This window comes from Salarias fasciatus, chromosome 13 (genome assembly GCF_902148845.1).
Source record: "Salarias fasciatus chromosome 13, fSalaFa1.1, whole genome shotgun sequence".
Lineage (NCBI taxonomy): Eukaryota > Metazoa > Chordata > Actinopteri > Blenniiformes > Blenniidae > Salarias > Salarias fasciatus.
In genome coordinates this window covers 25,131,054-25,148,022 of record NC_043757.1, presented here as the reverse complement: position 1 = coordinate 25,148,022, position 16,969 = coordinate 25,131,054, and the positions used below count along the sequence as shown (strand labels likewise).

At 40.6% G+C, this 16,969-nt stretch overlaps 1 protein-coding gene across 1 annotated transcript; it reads left to right on the top strand.

Moving 5' to 3' along the window:
• Positions 1-7,517: 7,517 nt before the first annotated feature.
• LOC115399377 (E3 ubiquitin-protein ligase TRIM39-like) lies at positions 7,518-9,164 on the top strand. Its single transcript, XM_030106702.1, has one exon. The coding sequence runs from the start codon at positions 7,518-7,520 to the stop codon at positions 9,162-9,164; it is 1,647 nt and encodes a 548-aa protein (XP_029962562.1).
• The last annotated feature ends 7,805 nt before the right edge of the window (positions 9,165-16,969 follow it).

Here is a 16,969-nt window from a genome sequence, read left to right as displayed (position 1 = left end):
AAAGGTGAGCCCGTCTTCCTATCGCAAAGGTCTGCCTGAAACTGTTTGAGAGGTCTTGTAACAAAAACTCTGTTCCTTGGAAAATGTATCCTAGCCGGTTTATGCAGAGTATAGGAGTCTTGAGATGATAAAAAGTCTTTCACATCTTCCACCCTGACTTTCTTTCTTTCTACCCCGCCGAAACTACCATGATGACTCGGCTTGTAATATAACCTCTTCATAACACGTTTCTCCGCCATCTCCAGGTACAATATAAATTCACCCCCTCTAACCGACTGTCTGGCTCCTTCTCATCCCTTCAGATGTGTCAACACCTAACCCGTCGTAAAAACTTCAAAAGACCTCAGACGGAAGGAAGTTTGGGGGGGGGGGGGGGGGGGGGGGGGGGGGGGGGGGGGGGGGGGGGGGACAAATGCGCAGTGGACATACGCTGGACAAATGGTGGACAAATGGCAAGGGGAGGGGTTTATTGGGGGCCATAAATCTTTCGTTTGACATATAATATCCTATCTATCTCTCTCCCAACAACACATTTCCCTGGGTGTGACTCCCAGGGTGGCGTTGTCTGGCCCCTTGGTCTATAGCTTTAACTTCACAATAATCAACCCTACACACCAACACTAAATCTTTATCCCAGTTGTCACAAAAGCATGCACCATTTTTGTCATTGAGCTCTTCCAGTCAGCCTTCTGTTCACTTGTGAGGGTGCAGAGCATTGATAACAGTTCACGTTTCCCATTACCTCAGGGGTGGTAACATATTGTGTGGGACCCACACATGTCACAGCTCTTTTGTAGTTGGTTTGTTAGCTGGTTGCCAAACTCTCTTCCCAAATCGTGGTGAATTCTCTCTGGAAAGCCGACACATAGAGCAACGTCAATGAATAGTTTGTCAACAACAGTGTGTGAGCTCATACTGCTTACCTGTGCGTTAGGAGTGTAACGGTACACAAAAGCCACGGTACGGTACATACCTCGGTGTAAGGGTCACGGTTCGATACATTTTTCGGTACAGTGAGGAAAAAGTAATAAAAGCTCACAAATGTACCAGAGCATCTTTCCCAAGCTTTCCCACGCGACAGATATATATGAGACTGGCGGGTCTTCCTGCATCTCTCATTCCACTTGTACTTTCTTCTTCGTTTGTTCATGTTTGGACCTGCTTGTTCTTCTTCTTCTTCTGTGGTAATGGTGGCTGCCGGCAGCTTTTGGGCTCATTACCGCCACCTAAGGTTGGAATCAGGACTCGCTTTTTTTTTCTTTGTTTTTTTATACACTCACTCATATATTAGTCGTGTGATTGTGTGTACCGACCCATGACCCGCGTACCGTCACAGTACGGGACGAATACAAATACCGTTACACTCCTACTGTGCGTGCATAAACAGTTGCAGCATTTCATGTCTTCATTGAACATTTCCATTAAATATTCTCAGACCTGTTGGAAGAAATAAATGAACTCTGAGGCCAGTGACTCCAAAAACTGTTAATCAGAGTTAAATTAATGAAAGCCAAGCTGTAGAATCACTGACTAAGAAAACACCCAAATGCTTTGACTGCACTATTCACAAGAAACATCAGCTGTTGTCAAAGAAGCAACACACGAAAAAGATCTCTGAAGGATTGGTCAACTGCATGAAGCTGAAGGACACAGTCATCTGAGAGATTTTAGACATTTACAGTTATATGAACAATCCACATGCTATTTTCTACACAATATTGGAGAAGAGGTCATAAAGACTGGTTGTCTAAATTCATTAAAGCACTGGTAAAATATTCAAGGTTTGAAAACAAAAAACTGAAATTAGTGCACACTGAACATCTGGATTTGATCAAACAAACAAAGGTGAATATTTTACGGTCCAACAAGCTCATTAACAGATTGTGAATCTACCTCATCTTCCTCATGAACCACAGGTAATCTGCCACTTTCTCACCAGTTTATTCATTGTTGGTGATGTTTAATGATAAAAACAGATCAGACAGTTTGATTGACAGGACAGATGATCTGTGTGTGTGTGTGTGTGTGTGTGTGTGTGTGTGTGTGTGTGTGTGTGTGTGTGCGTGTGCGTGTGCGTGTGTGTGTATGCATTCCAAAATATGTTTAGATGTTGTGTTTTGTCAGAATGTTTATATTTATTTATACTATCATTTATATTATCATTCATTTCTATATTTATTGATACTTATTGATATTATCATTCGCTAATATAATTTTCAGCAATTCTCTCTTTTCTCTTATATCCTGTTGCTGTTTGTTTTACTTTTTTTTTTTTCTTATCATAGAGAGTGACGAACTGGAGTCAAATTCCTTGCTTGTCATGTACAAATTTGGTCAATAAAAGCTGATTCTGATTCTGATGAATATATCCAGCACATAGTACAGGGGATAGAAAACATCGGTACAATAAAAATATAATGAATAACAACAAATGACCTTCAATATCTTGACCACAGTGTGGGATTTGGTCTCTGAAGCCTAAATTCTTTCTTTAACTTTTTTTGGAGAGTGAACAAACAGCAGATCAAAATTCATTCTTTTATTCAGCTGCATGCAGCATCAGAACATCAAGTGTTTCATCCAGTTTGAGGAGAAAGAATTCCACATTCAAAAGATGTCTGCAGGTCTGCATCAAGGGCAAAATATTAGTGTGTTTATTTAGTATTACCATTTAGACAACATAACAACAAAAATATAAGAATACAGATCATCCATAACTAAAGTCACTGCTCCATCAAAGTTAAGAATGTAACTACGGTTCTATGAATCCCGGATGACCGCCAGAAGGTGATGCTGAAACCATGTTCAATTTGTGCACGAACAGTTCAAGTATGAATACCAACAACATCACCTGTGACCCCTGTGTGACCCTAGAAAGGTATTAAATTCTGTTGTCACCACAGGCTCGACTCCAAAATCTTCTTGCGCGATCACAAGGATTCTGAGTGACACAGCACTCTGGCACTGCAGGGAGTGGGCAAAGTAGGGGGTTGTATGACAGAGGTGTTGTAGTGCAGTACTTTTGCCATGTGGAGGCACTGTTGTTTTGCTCTGTCTGCTCTGCCTGTTGTTCTGTTGTTCTCTGAACGTGTGTAAATAAAGTTATTGTTAAACGCGCAACCAGAGACCGTCTGGCCAAGGGTGTGCCAGCAAATTTTGGCCCAGAGGCTGGTGGGTCCCCTCAGGGAAAACCATATGGACATTTGGGTGGTTCCTCTGAGGTGACCCCCATCCTGCAGAAAAGATCCCAAATCTTGTGCACCACCCCTGGGTGGAGGCACATATCTCTCATGGGAGTGGGAGTCCATGATTGGGTTCAGGTCCATGGCAAACACATGACCCGCTGTCTGGCCAGACATGTTGCAGCCCACTTGAGAAATTGCTGGGAGGCCTGCAGCAACTGAGCAGACCTGGTGTCACCCTGGTGGTTGATGTGAGAGACAGTGGAGGTGTTTTCTGACCATATGAGCACATGCCTTCCTCTCAGATATGGCCAAGGAGGCACTGCTGTGATGCTCTGAACTTCCAGTGATAGTGCCACCTGGCATCCAAGCAGGATCCCTCCAACCACCTCTTCATAATGACAGCAGGCCCTTGTGCAAAAAGATGTCTGAGCCTATCTAATTGACTCTACAAGTTTTTTCACCAACAGTATGTGCTCAATAAATTTGATGCACCAGGTCTATAAAGGCTGCTTGACATCACATGGACAAGTCACCATGAACTGACAAGCTGCACCACAGACCATCAATAATAAATCCAGTGATTCTGAGATGACAGACAATGACGATGCTGCAGTTGACCTGTTCCGAGGCATCAGGCCAACGATGCCCAAGCAAAAGGCATTGCTTTTTTGAGAAAGTTCAGAGTGCAGGTGCTTTGTGTCTTGAAACCAGCAAATGCTACTGCACAGTCTCAGTCAGTTTGATCATGTGCAGTACTATTAAATGTTCCCCACATTTTCCTAGGGTATATGGCATTACCGTGACTATGTGCTATGGCCAATTCAACTGTTGAAATTTCTCATTTACCTGACAACATAATGCAACACAGGTATAGCTACACCGTGTGCCACGCTGCTGTGTGAGCACCATGTTTGACTGTGCATAACAGCATCCTTTTGATGGTCAGTTACAGTGTTCATGACATTAACCATGTTCATACCTTATCTCATTCAATCATGTCTCTCATTGTAACAATTTAAGTCATGTTATAAGGTGAAACATTTCACCTTTTAACACATATAAGGTAAATGTTGCTCCATCATGAAACTTTGCCTTTCCAGCTATTTTTCTGAATGCATATAACAAATTCATGTGGCTCATATTAGATCTTTTTTGGGAGTCCCAATTCATCTTTTTTTTTCTTTGTTTTTTATGTGTAATTCACTCTTCTGATTCCAGCTGTGTAAAAAAAGACCACTGGATGATTTTCTGGCATAATCCAAGGGTGATATGTTTTTTCCTGGATCTCTGTTGTCATTTGGATGGACCCAAAATGCTTTCAAACTGCAGAAGTCATTTCTTCTATTTCAAGAACTTTGTTTTTATTGGAATTTCCACTTCTGAGCTGCCACATGAAAAATTCATATTCAGAAACTATTTTAGCAGTCATCTCCTGAAACAACGGAGTGGTGGTGGGGTGTGGTTTGAGTTCAGCTGTGGAGGAGAGGTTGTGAAGCAGACCTCAGGGAAACCACTGGAGAGGGGTAAGGAGGGACACCTGTGATCAGTAATCAGTGATTACCTCTCCCAGTAGCTGGCGGGGTTTAAAGCTGTGGTAATCGAGTTTTTTTCTTGTTTTACAGTAAATTTGGCTTTACTGTCATACAGTGTGATGTAATGGTAGTCATTTAGTTCAAAAACTTCGTTTAGCTCTCTCAGCCTAATAAACAAGCATTTTATCCTGGCAAAACCTGGAAGATGAAGTTGCCTTGTCTTAGCACGGTCCGGGTTCTGATCCACCAATCAAATTTCAAGGTGAGGAGGGGCAGGCTTAGCACAGACAAAGCCAGCCCACAGCTTCCTCTACAAAGAGTGTACGCGCAAAATTTGTCGTCCTCTGAGCAGGAAGCAGCCGCTTGCATGTACGTGTGCGCAATCTCGTGCACACAACGGAGGAGGTGCCGGAGAGGGAGAGGGAGGGACTGTGTGAGAGTGGCACGAAGAAGGGGGCATAGTTTACAGTGCAAATCCAGAGAATTAGGTAGGACAGCTTTAAACAAGGAGCTGCTCCAGGTGGTTGGCGGCTGAGTTATCGGACACAGACATTCAGCAGACTGGAGACAGATGACAGTCTGCAGGATTTTTGTGTCATTGGGCAGACAGGATTGGGGTGGTCTGGAGGAAAGCCAGGGAGGCTCTTCAGGTGGTGCTTTTGGTTTGTTTGAGCTGCAAATGCAAGAAAAGACTGAAACTTGAAAGGGAACTTCTGTGCTGGGGGACTCACAAGGAGAAAGAAAATCTTTACAAACAGTTAAGACAAACATTATAACCTACAATGACTTTTATATTGTACTAATATTTCATTGAAAACTCAACCACATATGCAGATAGTAGGTGCTGGATAAACACTCATTAATTAGGCTTTTTTTTTTTTTTTTTACAGCAATGAAACTGATACCACTGCTATTTCTAGACACCATGGCATACCTTAATTCTGCTCTTTCACCCTACCTTATATTTCATGTAGAGAAAAGTGATCTACAAAAAGTTCCAAATGGTCACCTTATTGTGATCAGGGGTCTTAAGGCTTCATAGAACTTAAGAGCAACATCAGCCTTTAGGTGGGACACCCAGGTTAGACAGGTTTTAGGGTAGAGGACTGACAAAGTACGATCAAAATACATGACAAAAGCAGTGCTCCAGAGCTCCACCCCCACCCGTTTCCTGTCTCCATTGCCACTTTTCCATTTCTGTCTCATTTATACCTGTCTAGACTCAGCCCTGACAGTAACTGGCTCGAAGGTCACCATAGCAGCAAATGTTATGTGACAGCAGTCCTGAAGCTGACGGAGGAAACAAATACTAACAGAGCTGCAATCTTAGGAGGAGGAGACACTAGAAATCCAACGTCACACTGCGGAAGTCAAAGTCAAAGATAAAGTCAGAGCTGTAGTTCAGACACGTCTCTGTGTTTCTCTGGGAAGAAATCTAACCTGAGCTCATCTGGAATTTGACAGACACCGACTCCAACACTGGTGAGTACAACTGATCACATTTATACTGACTCTCGGGAAACTGATGAAGAAGGTGAACAAATATCCATTTTTGTCCAGACAAGTCCACTTCTCAGGTCCTTTTCAAGGTGTGTGTGACAAAAACTAAATTTAATCTGTGAATGCAATATAAATATGCAATGCAATATACAATGATGTATAAAAAAAACAGTGAATGAACACAATGGTGTTGTTGCAAATTTGTGAAAGTGATTAGTTATGAATGAATGAATGAATTTATTTATTTTTCGAACATGTATTAAAAGAAAAAAGATAAAAAGGAAAGTTAATGCAAATCAAAGAAAAAGAAAAAAACAAACAAAAAAAAAAACAAACAAAAACAACATAACAGCACAGTTCGAAAAAAGGAGTAGGAAGAAGTAAACACTTTTTAGAGATTCCTACCCCTTTTTAACTATTAACAAGTTTTAAAATCATACATCATAGGACATCACATAATATATGTATACATATACCGTGCAGATATCCCTATAAATACATAATATATACCCACACATACCATATAGTTATTATAGTTATTATTCTTATGAATAATTTTGGTCCTAATACTGACCCCTGCAGTACCCCACATGTAATATTCATCAGTTTTGATTTATGATTCCCTATCTGTACAAACTGTTGCCTGTTTCTTAAGTAACTCGATATCCAACTCAACCCCACTCCCCTAATACCGTAGTTATCTAATTTCTTTATTAATATATTATGGTCAATGGTATCAAATGCTTTCTTTAAATCCACAAATAGTCCTATTGCTACTTTTTTATTATCCATACAGTCTGTGATTTCTTCTATTAATTCCATTAATGCCAGAGATGTTGATCGGTCCGTTCTAAAACCATACTGACTGTCCGTTATAAGTTTGTGCTTGTCAATAAATTTATTTATAGTTTGGAAACAAGAAAATCATTCAAGCTCCTTCTTTTCAAAGTTTGTCATATCTGGTTTTTATAACCTGGTAGACTTTGAACATTATATCACAGCTGGATTTATTGAGCAAAAAGGTCACTCCAAACATGATTATTACTCAATAAAATTTGAGTTAGACATTAAAAACAGCCAGCAGCACCCTGTACTTGTCACTTTGAGGTTGGGAGTGTGAACAGGGTGAAACATTACTTGCAGGCTGAGTTGCCAGTCTGACATTAATGAACGATCTAGTATGTATGTGTAGAGATCAGTGATTGACAACAGTCAGATAAAGTGATGTGAAACAGTGGAATTGTTCACTATCAAAATATCTAACAGTGTTTTCAATAAATGTTGTCCGCAGTGTGTGAAGATGTCTGGTCCCAGCAGTCATTTCTCTGAAGATCAGTTGCTGTGCTCCATCTGTCTGGAAGTGTTCAATCGTCCAGTCACCACACCATGTGGACACAACTTCTGCAGCAAGTGCATCACTCAGCACTGGAACACTAAAAACATCTGTGACTGTCCCCTGTGTAAAAAACTGTTCAGAACAAGACCTGAACTCAACGTCAACACTTTCATCTCTGAGATTGTTTCTCAGTTCAGATATGAAGCGGATCCCAAAGCCAGCAGCAGCTCAGAGCAACAAGCTGCCAAACCAGGAGAAGTTCCCTGTGACGTCTGCACTGGAACCAAAGTGAAGGCCCTCAAGTCCTGCCTGGTGTGCCTGGTCTCCTACTGTCAGACTCATCTGGAGCCTCATCTGACAGTGCCAGTCCTGAAGAAACATCGGCTGATGGAACCTGTGAAGAACCTGGAAGGCAGGATGTGTCTGAAGCACCATAAACCTCTGGAGCTGTTCTCTAAGAGAGAGCAGGTATATGTCTGCATGATGTGCACTGTTTCGAATCACAAGTCTCTCAAATGTGTTCCGCTGAGTGTAGAAGCTGAAGGAAAGAAGAAGGTGCTGAAGGAGACAGAGGCTGAGATGCAGCAGATGATCCAGGAGAGACGAGTGAAGATCAAGGAGATCAGAGAGTGTGTGAAGAGGAGTAAAGCTGCTGCAGACAGAGAGAAAGCAGAAGGTGTTGAGGTGTTCACTGCTCTTAAGGAGTGTGTTGAGAGAGGCCTGAAGCAGCTGATGGAGAGGATGGAGGAGGAAGAGGAAGCCAGAGAGAAACAGGCTGAAGGTCTCATCAGAGATCTGGAAGAGGAGATCAGTGAGCTGACGAAGAGGAGCTCAGAGGTGAAGCAACTCTTCCTCTCTGAAGACCACCTCCACCTCCTTGAAAGCTTCTCCTCCCTGAAAGTTGCTCCACCCACCAAGGACTGGACAGAGGTCAGCGTCCGTCCATCATCATATGAGGGGACTGTGGTGAGAGCTGTGGCTCAGCTGGAGGAGACTCTCAGCAAAGAGGTGAAGAAGATGAGGTCTCAAGCTGATCTGAAGAGGAAGCAGCAGTTTGCAGTGGATGTGACTCTTGATCCTGATACAGCTCATCCTGATCTCATCCTGTCTGATGATGGAAAACAAGTGAGTGATGGCGATATGAGAAAAGATCTTCCAGACAACCCAAAAAGATTTTCTGTTTCTGTTAATGTTTTAGGAAAAAAGAGTTTCTCTTCAGGTAAATTTTACTTTGAGGTTCAGGTTAAAGGAAAGACTAAATGGAATTTAGGAGTGAGCAAAGAGTCCATCATCAGGAAAGGAGAGATCACAATGAGTCCTGATGAAGGTTTCTGGACAATAAAGCTGAGAAATGGAAATGCGTGCTTCGCTTGTGAGAACCATACTGATGTTGATCTCTCTCTGAAGTCTGTTCCTGAGAAGGTGGGGGTGTTTGTGGATTATGAGGAGGGTCTGGTCTCTTTTTATGATGTAAATGCTGCAGCTCTGATCTACTCCTTCACTGGCTGCTGCTTCACTGACAAACTCCTCCCATTCTTCGGTCCTTGTCTTAATGACGGTGGTAAAAACTCTGCTCCTCTGATCATCTGTCCTGTCAATCAAACTGCCTGATCTTAAACATCACCAGCAATAACTTAGAGGTGCTGTAGGCAGGATTTTGCTAGTCAATGCTAATTTTTCTGTGTTTTCTTTGGATTAAATGTTAGAGTATCCATTGATAATCCTTTAGGAGTGTTGCATAATTGCACTACCGCGAGGGCGCAGCGTTTCCATCTGTCTCTGTTCTGAGCTGAAAAGGAATCTCGACAGCTCCAGGTATCTTTGACCAATCAGAAGAGCCCATGAGGCTCTAACCATGATTGGTCGAGGGGCATTCGTCACACGTTCTTGTGGGAGGGGCTTAACTTGCGTAAGGGCGTGATGTCAGAGAAAACAGGACAGGATTGGCTGTGCTGGGTTTCAAATCGCCATCTACCTAAGCAAGATGGCGGAGATGCTAAATCCTGCCTACAGCACCTTTTACTGGGGAAAAGTGACAGATTAACGGAATCATGGCGAACATTTCTCTGATTTCATTGAGCAGCAGTTTGTACCTAAAGAAACGTTCATCTGACAGTTTGAACAACACAAGTAAAGCTGTGATGAGAAGAGGAAACACTGAGAAGTCAATCAGTATAAACTAAGGGTGTGTATTGGCATAGACCTCACGATATGATATGCATCGCGATAGGTCACGATACGATAATATCACAGTATAGTGGAATATTCTTTAAAAAATAAAAATAGAGATATCACAAATTGCAGTATATGCACATAAGGCGATGTAGATCATTCCAAGGGCAAATTGAGTCAAAACGTCCCAAACTGTTAGTCTCTTTACACAGAATAGCACAATGGAAGTATTATCACGTGCACTAGGTACAGCTAACTCACACAGTAACTGAAACATGAGAGTCCTACTGTATTCACAGCATGGATAAAATATTAATTATTTTCATAAAAATCAAAACTAAGAGCTGTTAAATCAATATTATATTGTGCAACTGAGTATCTCGATATTTTGCCATACCAATATTTTTTTAAACCTTGAGTATAAAACTGATTCCTCAGAGTCTCATTCATGGTAAAACTCCTTCATGATTGAAGACAAGTGAAGAGTAACGTTCAGATTTTTTGAAACAAAAAATTACACATAACCTGAGAGAATATGGAAATTTCACTGTGTGTAAATTCTGTACCATTTGCAAAAAATGTGTGTTCGCTTGTGAAGTGAGACTCTGGAACAGACAATGATCCTTCACCTCTCAGCCCTCCCCCGTCATTTCTGGTGTACCCCAGGGCTCCGTCCTGGGGCCCCTCCTCTTCATCATCTGTCTTCTTCCACTTGGTAACTTTTTCCATAAATTTGGGATCCTCTTTCACTGCTTTGCTGATGACACCCAGTTCTGCCTCCCCACCAAACCCATGTCATGTTGTTTTTGTGATTTGCCACCATGAGCATTCCACCTTGTTCCATTTTTGTCACGTACACTTTGGTTGGTTTATGTATATGTTTTGCTGTTTGAACCACTAGTGAGGTGAACAAGGGGTGGGATTCAATAAGTTCTGTTCTTCCCACTCTGTTTCGAATACACATCTATTGATTCAGGTTTTCTTTTTAAATTCTCTTTAAATTGTATGTATTTTTTCAAGTACTTGTAATAAATAATTTGAACTGAGAGTAAAAAACCAAAGAGTTCATGAGGATAATTTCATGTGATTTTGGAGCATTGTGAGCAGGAATGTTTTGGTCTGTTTGTCTTCAAACTGCTGAGTCACAACAGGAACACATTAGTTTTTCTCTCCAGCTTCAAGGTTTCTTCAAGGGGAAATTTAATATTGCATTTTACAATCCAGTGAAACACAATCTGTTGGAAGAAGTGTAACAGGTCTCTGTGAAGATCCATTTATGATTGTTCTGTCTGTAAAAACTGCTGAATGTTGGAAACATGGGCTTCAGTTGATGAATAAAAACTCCCTTTAGATCACCTGGATTCGTCCTCAGTTTGACCTCCACAGAAACACAACAACACACCAGCTGTGTGCTGGAATAATGAGAGCTGAGGGAAGTTACTGGACCTTCTGTATTCTCACACTGAAACAGATCATTTTTCAGTAGCAGCAGCACCATGAAGAATTTAGCTCAAAAAACCAGTTTTACTCCAACACCTGTAACAGGGCTGGATGGAGAATGGTTTCCAAATTAAATTGTTCCGTGACTACAGGAGACAAAGGAAGTGTGAGACTTACAAGTTGTGTTTTCTTCCCTCATTTCTGCCATTCTGGTTATTATCCTTCCATTGAATTATGTTTCTTTTAAACATACAATACATCTTTGTGAACACTTTAGTTTTTTCACCACTCTTTCATATCTTTTCACAACTAAAGGCAGTATATACTATATAGGATCACTGCATTCTCATGGGTTTTTCATATGCAGAGGTTTATAACGCAACAAACAAAATCTTTAACTTGTGCTCATAAGTCAGATAATGAGAGGCCCCATAAAATACTGGCAACACTCAGAAAGTTATTTTTTAACACATCTCAGACAGATAAGGTTCCCGTAAAACAGGACAAATGATGCCAGTGGCCATTTTAACTCATATAAACAATCCATTATTAGAAATAATATTTCCAAAATTAGACAAAACTACATAAAATGTGACCGACATTTCATGAGATTTATATTATCATCAATTATCTTAAAATGAAAAAGATTACCAGTAACACCAATCTAACTTCACTAAGTGCTGCTACTGCACCTGTGCATCACAGCCAGTGAATACTTTTTCTGCACATGCTCAGTAGATGACAAGAACAATTTTCATTTTATGAACATTTCTGTGTAAACTAAAAAAAAAACGCAAAACCTTTTTGAAATATTTTTTTGAAACATTTGTTTTTCACTTGAAACGTTGAGTAAATGGCCCTTCAAGAATACAGTAAAGTGATAAAATAAATTCCAGTTTATTTCATATCAATGACAAAAACAACAACAAAACAAAAATCCAGAGATTCAGTCTTTGTAAATGAATTTTCAAATGAAACAGCATGGCCGTTTTTATCTTGAGCTCATCAGTCAGTGTCGTCCAGGAGGTGTGTAGGGTATATGAACTTATTCCTCAGTCAGCGTTGTGGATGCCCACTTCTAAATCACCCAGATGCAGATCATCCAACAAGATCTATGAGTCAGATTGACTTTTTTTTTTTAGGATGATGGTCTATTAATCTCAACAGAATGGGCGAACTTTGAAATTCACACTTCACTCGCAAGTTACTTTTAAAACGTAATCAATTATAGTTACTTGTTACTTCATCAAAAAAGTAACTGACTGTAACTGAGTTATGATATTTTAAAAGTAAGTAATTACTAGATAAAGTAACTACTGCATAAAAACATACTGACTATAAAAACAAAAAAGTATTGATATTAAAAGAATTTGGATCCCCTCTTAATGGAACATTAAGAAGCATCTTCAGTTATTTGTTCTAAAACTGAATATATGAATCATGAAATAGACAGATACTTGATAGAATAAATGACAAATAGGAAATGCTACAATAATCTAACCAGTTGAAATGTTGCTGTGTGATAATATGAGAAAAGACACCAATCCGATTTGTAACTAGATAGCATTTCTACATTTGTGAAACAATATTAAAAGAGAATAGATATATGTCAATAGATGCCTGTTCCTCCGTTTACAGGGTTATTATCTATGGCTGTATCTCTATATGCACTCATGATCAGGGCCCTGTGGCTGTTTCTCTGTCACGTCACATGACACACTTTACACCAATATGGCTCCATTTTTCTATATGATGACATCACCAAAACCTTCCTGACTGAGGAGAAACAATGTATCAGTTTTAAATGATGTCATCATCTAGTTTGACCGAGATATGCAAATGAGCAGCTATGCAAATTAGATGATTATGTCATTTAGAACTTTCCTGACGAGTTCGCAACAATGTATCAGTTTTAAAGCAACATTGTTTTTTTTTTACAAAACAATAAAGTGCATCATATACAAATGGATTTTAACAGTTATTTAAGCATTACCATTATTTCACATTATGCATGTTCATTAAAACTATATAACATAACACAATACACCATTCAATTAATTTCAGCTTTATTCCTATCATGCCAAGTTCAACACAGTCATTTCTTGACACTTTTACAGATAACAATCCAACAGTTCCACATGAGCAAGCTTACATGATTGTGGAAAGGAAAATGGTAAAAACCTTCCATTTTGAAGGAAGGGGGTGGTGACTACGGAAGGGTGGGGGGTGGGGGGGGATTACTATTGCAACAACACATCTTCAGAAGGGTAAAACCCTCAGGTTGATGTAGCCTTTGCACAATTTCTAAGACTAGTTTAAAACTAAACCTCTAACAGGAAACTGTTCTGTCTGTAAGAAAAATTTCTGAATGTTACCCAGTTATGTCTATGCTTGATATAGAACAGAACAGACTGCATTTATCTCACCATGGAGACATTTAGTTATGGAGGCTTGTTGAACAAATGGATGTAAATAAATGAGGATATTTGCAAATAAAGAATAAGTTATAGAAATCTAAAAGAAGAAAAGATCTAACTTAATATATACAACAGATCTAAACTATAACACTACTACTACTACTAAAATATAACAAGAGCTATAATATATACAAATATATACAGATATGTTTTAGTGCAACAGAATGAGTGTATAATGAAGTGTCCATGATTGATTGGAGGTTATAAAGTGACCATAAAATAATATCCAGATAGAGTAAACAGGGTTCAGACACTTTCTCACCTATGATTTTCAATGACTTTTCCATGACTTCATAATTTGTTACTGAATTTCCATGACCGAAACACAGCCTCAAGCTTCACTGAAAAGTATTTTTATTCGAGTATTAAAACATTAGGAGCTGAGCAGAGCTCCTCAGAGCTGCTTCACTCCTCGTCTGATGTCTCCGCCTTATCATTGCCACGTCCACAACTCTCGTTCTTTCCTTGGCAGCGGCTCTTCTGCTGCCTGGAGCCTTTGTAAAAACACAGCCCGTCTCAAAGAAGCAAAAAGAAAGAATACGAGTCCCACAATGACCTCCATGTTTCACAAATTCTGGCGTTTGCCGGCGTGTAATGACGTCACATCCTGCGTCGTACCGTGGCCGTCCATCACCCCGCCTACATTACAACCATAACCCAGCGCCATGGAAACGCAAAATTGATTTGTGCCTGGTACGCTTTTTACCGACCCGACCCGACCTGTACCAACACCAACTGCGCCGTGGAAACGAGGCTTAACCTGTCTGTCCTGTTTATTTGTGGTTGGTTTATCACATACAATTCTAATAAAATACATTTAGATTTGTGGATGTAATACGACAAAATCTGTAAAAGTTCAATTTCACTCCAACAAATAAAAGTTCATTTTCAGAAGAATTTATCAAGCAACCAGAGTTGTTGTTGGATGAATCACTGTCCAGACTATTCTTCATTAATTTGTTTTAAAGCACAAAGAAACCCGTGAGGAACTGAAGAGGAGGTAAAGCAGTAGTGAGCACGACCAGTCATGTGTGAAATTTGGACATTTCTGAGAAGAGTCATGAAGTATGAGTGCCGTGCATTCACCTGCTGTTTGAATTCCCCTCACTCATCTGTTCCGAGTGGAGTGAGGAGAAACTGTAGATGTGTTGCAACTGATCCATTCATGCATCTTCTATCCCACTTAAACCCGTGCAGGGCCGCAGGGAGCTGGAGCCAATCCCAGCTAACTGCTGGGACTTCGTAGTACACAAAGGAGCTTCTTCATTTGTCATGATTTAAAAACTTCATTTGTGAACCTGCCAAACATGCGGCTGCAGGAAGCTCAGAGCAAAGGGTCAGCAGAGTTTTGCTTATGTTTCATTAAGTCTTCTGTTATCAAACTGCTGTACACTTCTACTTCTGTTGTTGATTAACTTCCATTACGGCTTTTTATTGTTGTGTTGTTGCCGTAACCATCGCCACTGTAACCACAGGGCAGCGCCATATGATGCACTTTGTTCTTTATGAATTATGCCTTTATTAGTCTGACAAGGGGAAATTCCTTTCTGCCCCGGCAGCCACTTACAGGCACCTGTCTTGGGGAAAAAAGACAGAGTTGTGGTAGGGGTGGGGGGCAGCAGAGGGGAATAGTTGAAGAAGTGTGGTTGTTTAACATGGCAGAAGAGGGCGCCATATCAGCAGAATAAACACCAGTGTGTGTGTGTGTGTGTGTGTGTGTGTGTGTGTGTGTGTGTGTGTGTGTGTGTGTGTGTGTGTGTGTGTGTGTGTGCACTTCAGTTCCTGCCACCAGCGACACAGACCGAGGAAATCCCCCGAAACCAAACATGACCAGCTGTGGGCCAGAGTGAAACCACAGCGAAACCTAAAACATGAAGAAGGCTTCACAGACCGAGAGAGACGGAGGTCATGAGGAGGGAGACGAACACTGAGATCGGAGGCAGAGGTCAACACGGCACGTGGAAACAAGCAGCTGAAAGATATTATAAATCCTGACGTCTTCAGTTTACTACTTTATAACCTATAAAACTTTACTTTGAAGTTCTTCGTTGTTACACAACTTACTGAAAGTAGAGCCTGATTACTGTCACTGTTACATCAGTCTTATCAATGTTCCAGTCAAACATTATTAAAGCTTTGTGTAAATTCAGTTGAAGTTGCTTCAGTTAGTTGGGGACGATGCTCTAAAAAATCTCAATAGTTCTGTTGGTCTGTCAGAGTGTGTTTTCTGCAGATGGTGTGTTTGTAGCTTTCATATTTCTTCTGGGCTCTTTCCTTGAGCTGCCAGCAGAAAGCAAACATCACGGTACGGCCTCGTCAGGGGCGTCTGCCGACACAGGAGAAGGGGAACCGTCGGCCCCCGTTCGTGAAAAGAGAATCTGCTGCTGCTGCCGATACGGCCTTCATGGAACCTGGTAGGAATGTGACTTTAAAGAGGCGCTGCAGCGGCATGCTGGGAGGAAATGAAGGACGGGAGGACAGGAAGCACATGGAGATGCCATCTGCTGTTCGGCAACAGTGCTGGAAAACTACACACACACACACACACACACACACACACACACACACACACACACACACACACTGGTGTTTATTCTGCTGATATGGAGACAGAAGCCCAGGAGCAAACAACATAGATGACAGAGCCAAATCTGTCTGGCAGTTGGTCTCTTCACTCAGGTGAGCTGTCACACAGAAACACACAACAGTCGTTTCCAGTCTCCGAGTGTCGCTTTCACTACTGCTTTGCGTTGCTGCTGTTCTTGAAGGATTTGGAATATCCGTTTATTTGATATGATGACCTAAAAGATAATTATGAAGGGTTGTGGATACCTCCGCAGTGTGAAGGAAGCAGCCTATTTTTTTTAAATTCATACATGCATTCATTCATTCGTTTTTTGTTTTATTTTTATTTTTTTGAAATACCTCCACAGTGCAGATACTTGGAATGCTGCCACATCTTCTGAACCAGCCACTGTGATAGAAATAATGGAGAACAGAACCAGAAAGTCCTGTATGTCCCAGGAAAGGATACAAAACTACCATTTTCAACAACCAGTTACAAAAAGTAACTGTCAGACACTGTTCAATCTTAGCAATAAAGTTGGAAGAAGACTACAGAAAGAGAAAAGATCCAAAGCAAAAGAACAACAAGATTTAAAAATGTTATAGGAGCCCTAAAAGAGAGTAGACAACATGATTTACAAATAATAATAAAAAAACACTGAAACAAAATGGTTTTCAGAAAGAGACAAACAGTGAAAAAAAAAAAAAAACTTTAAAATTTGCAGAAGTGTCAGTAAAAACACACACCAGGGAAAGAAGAAG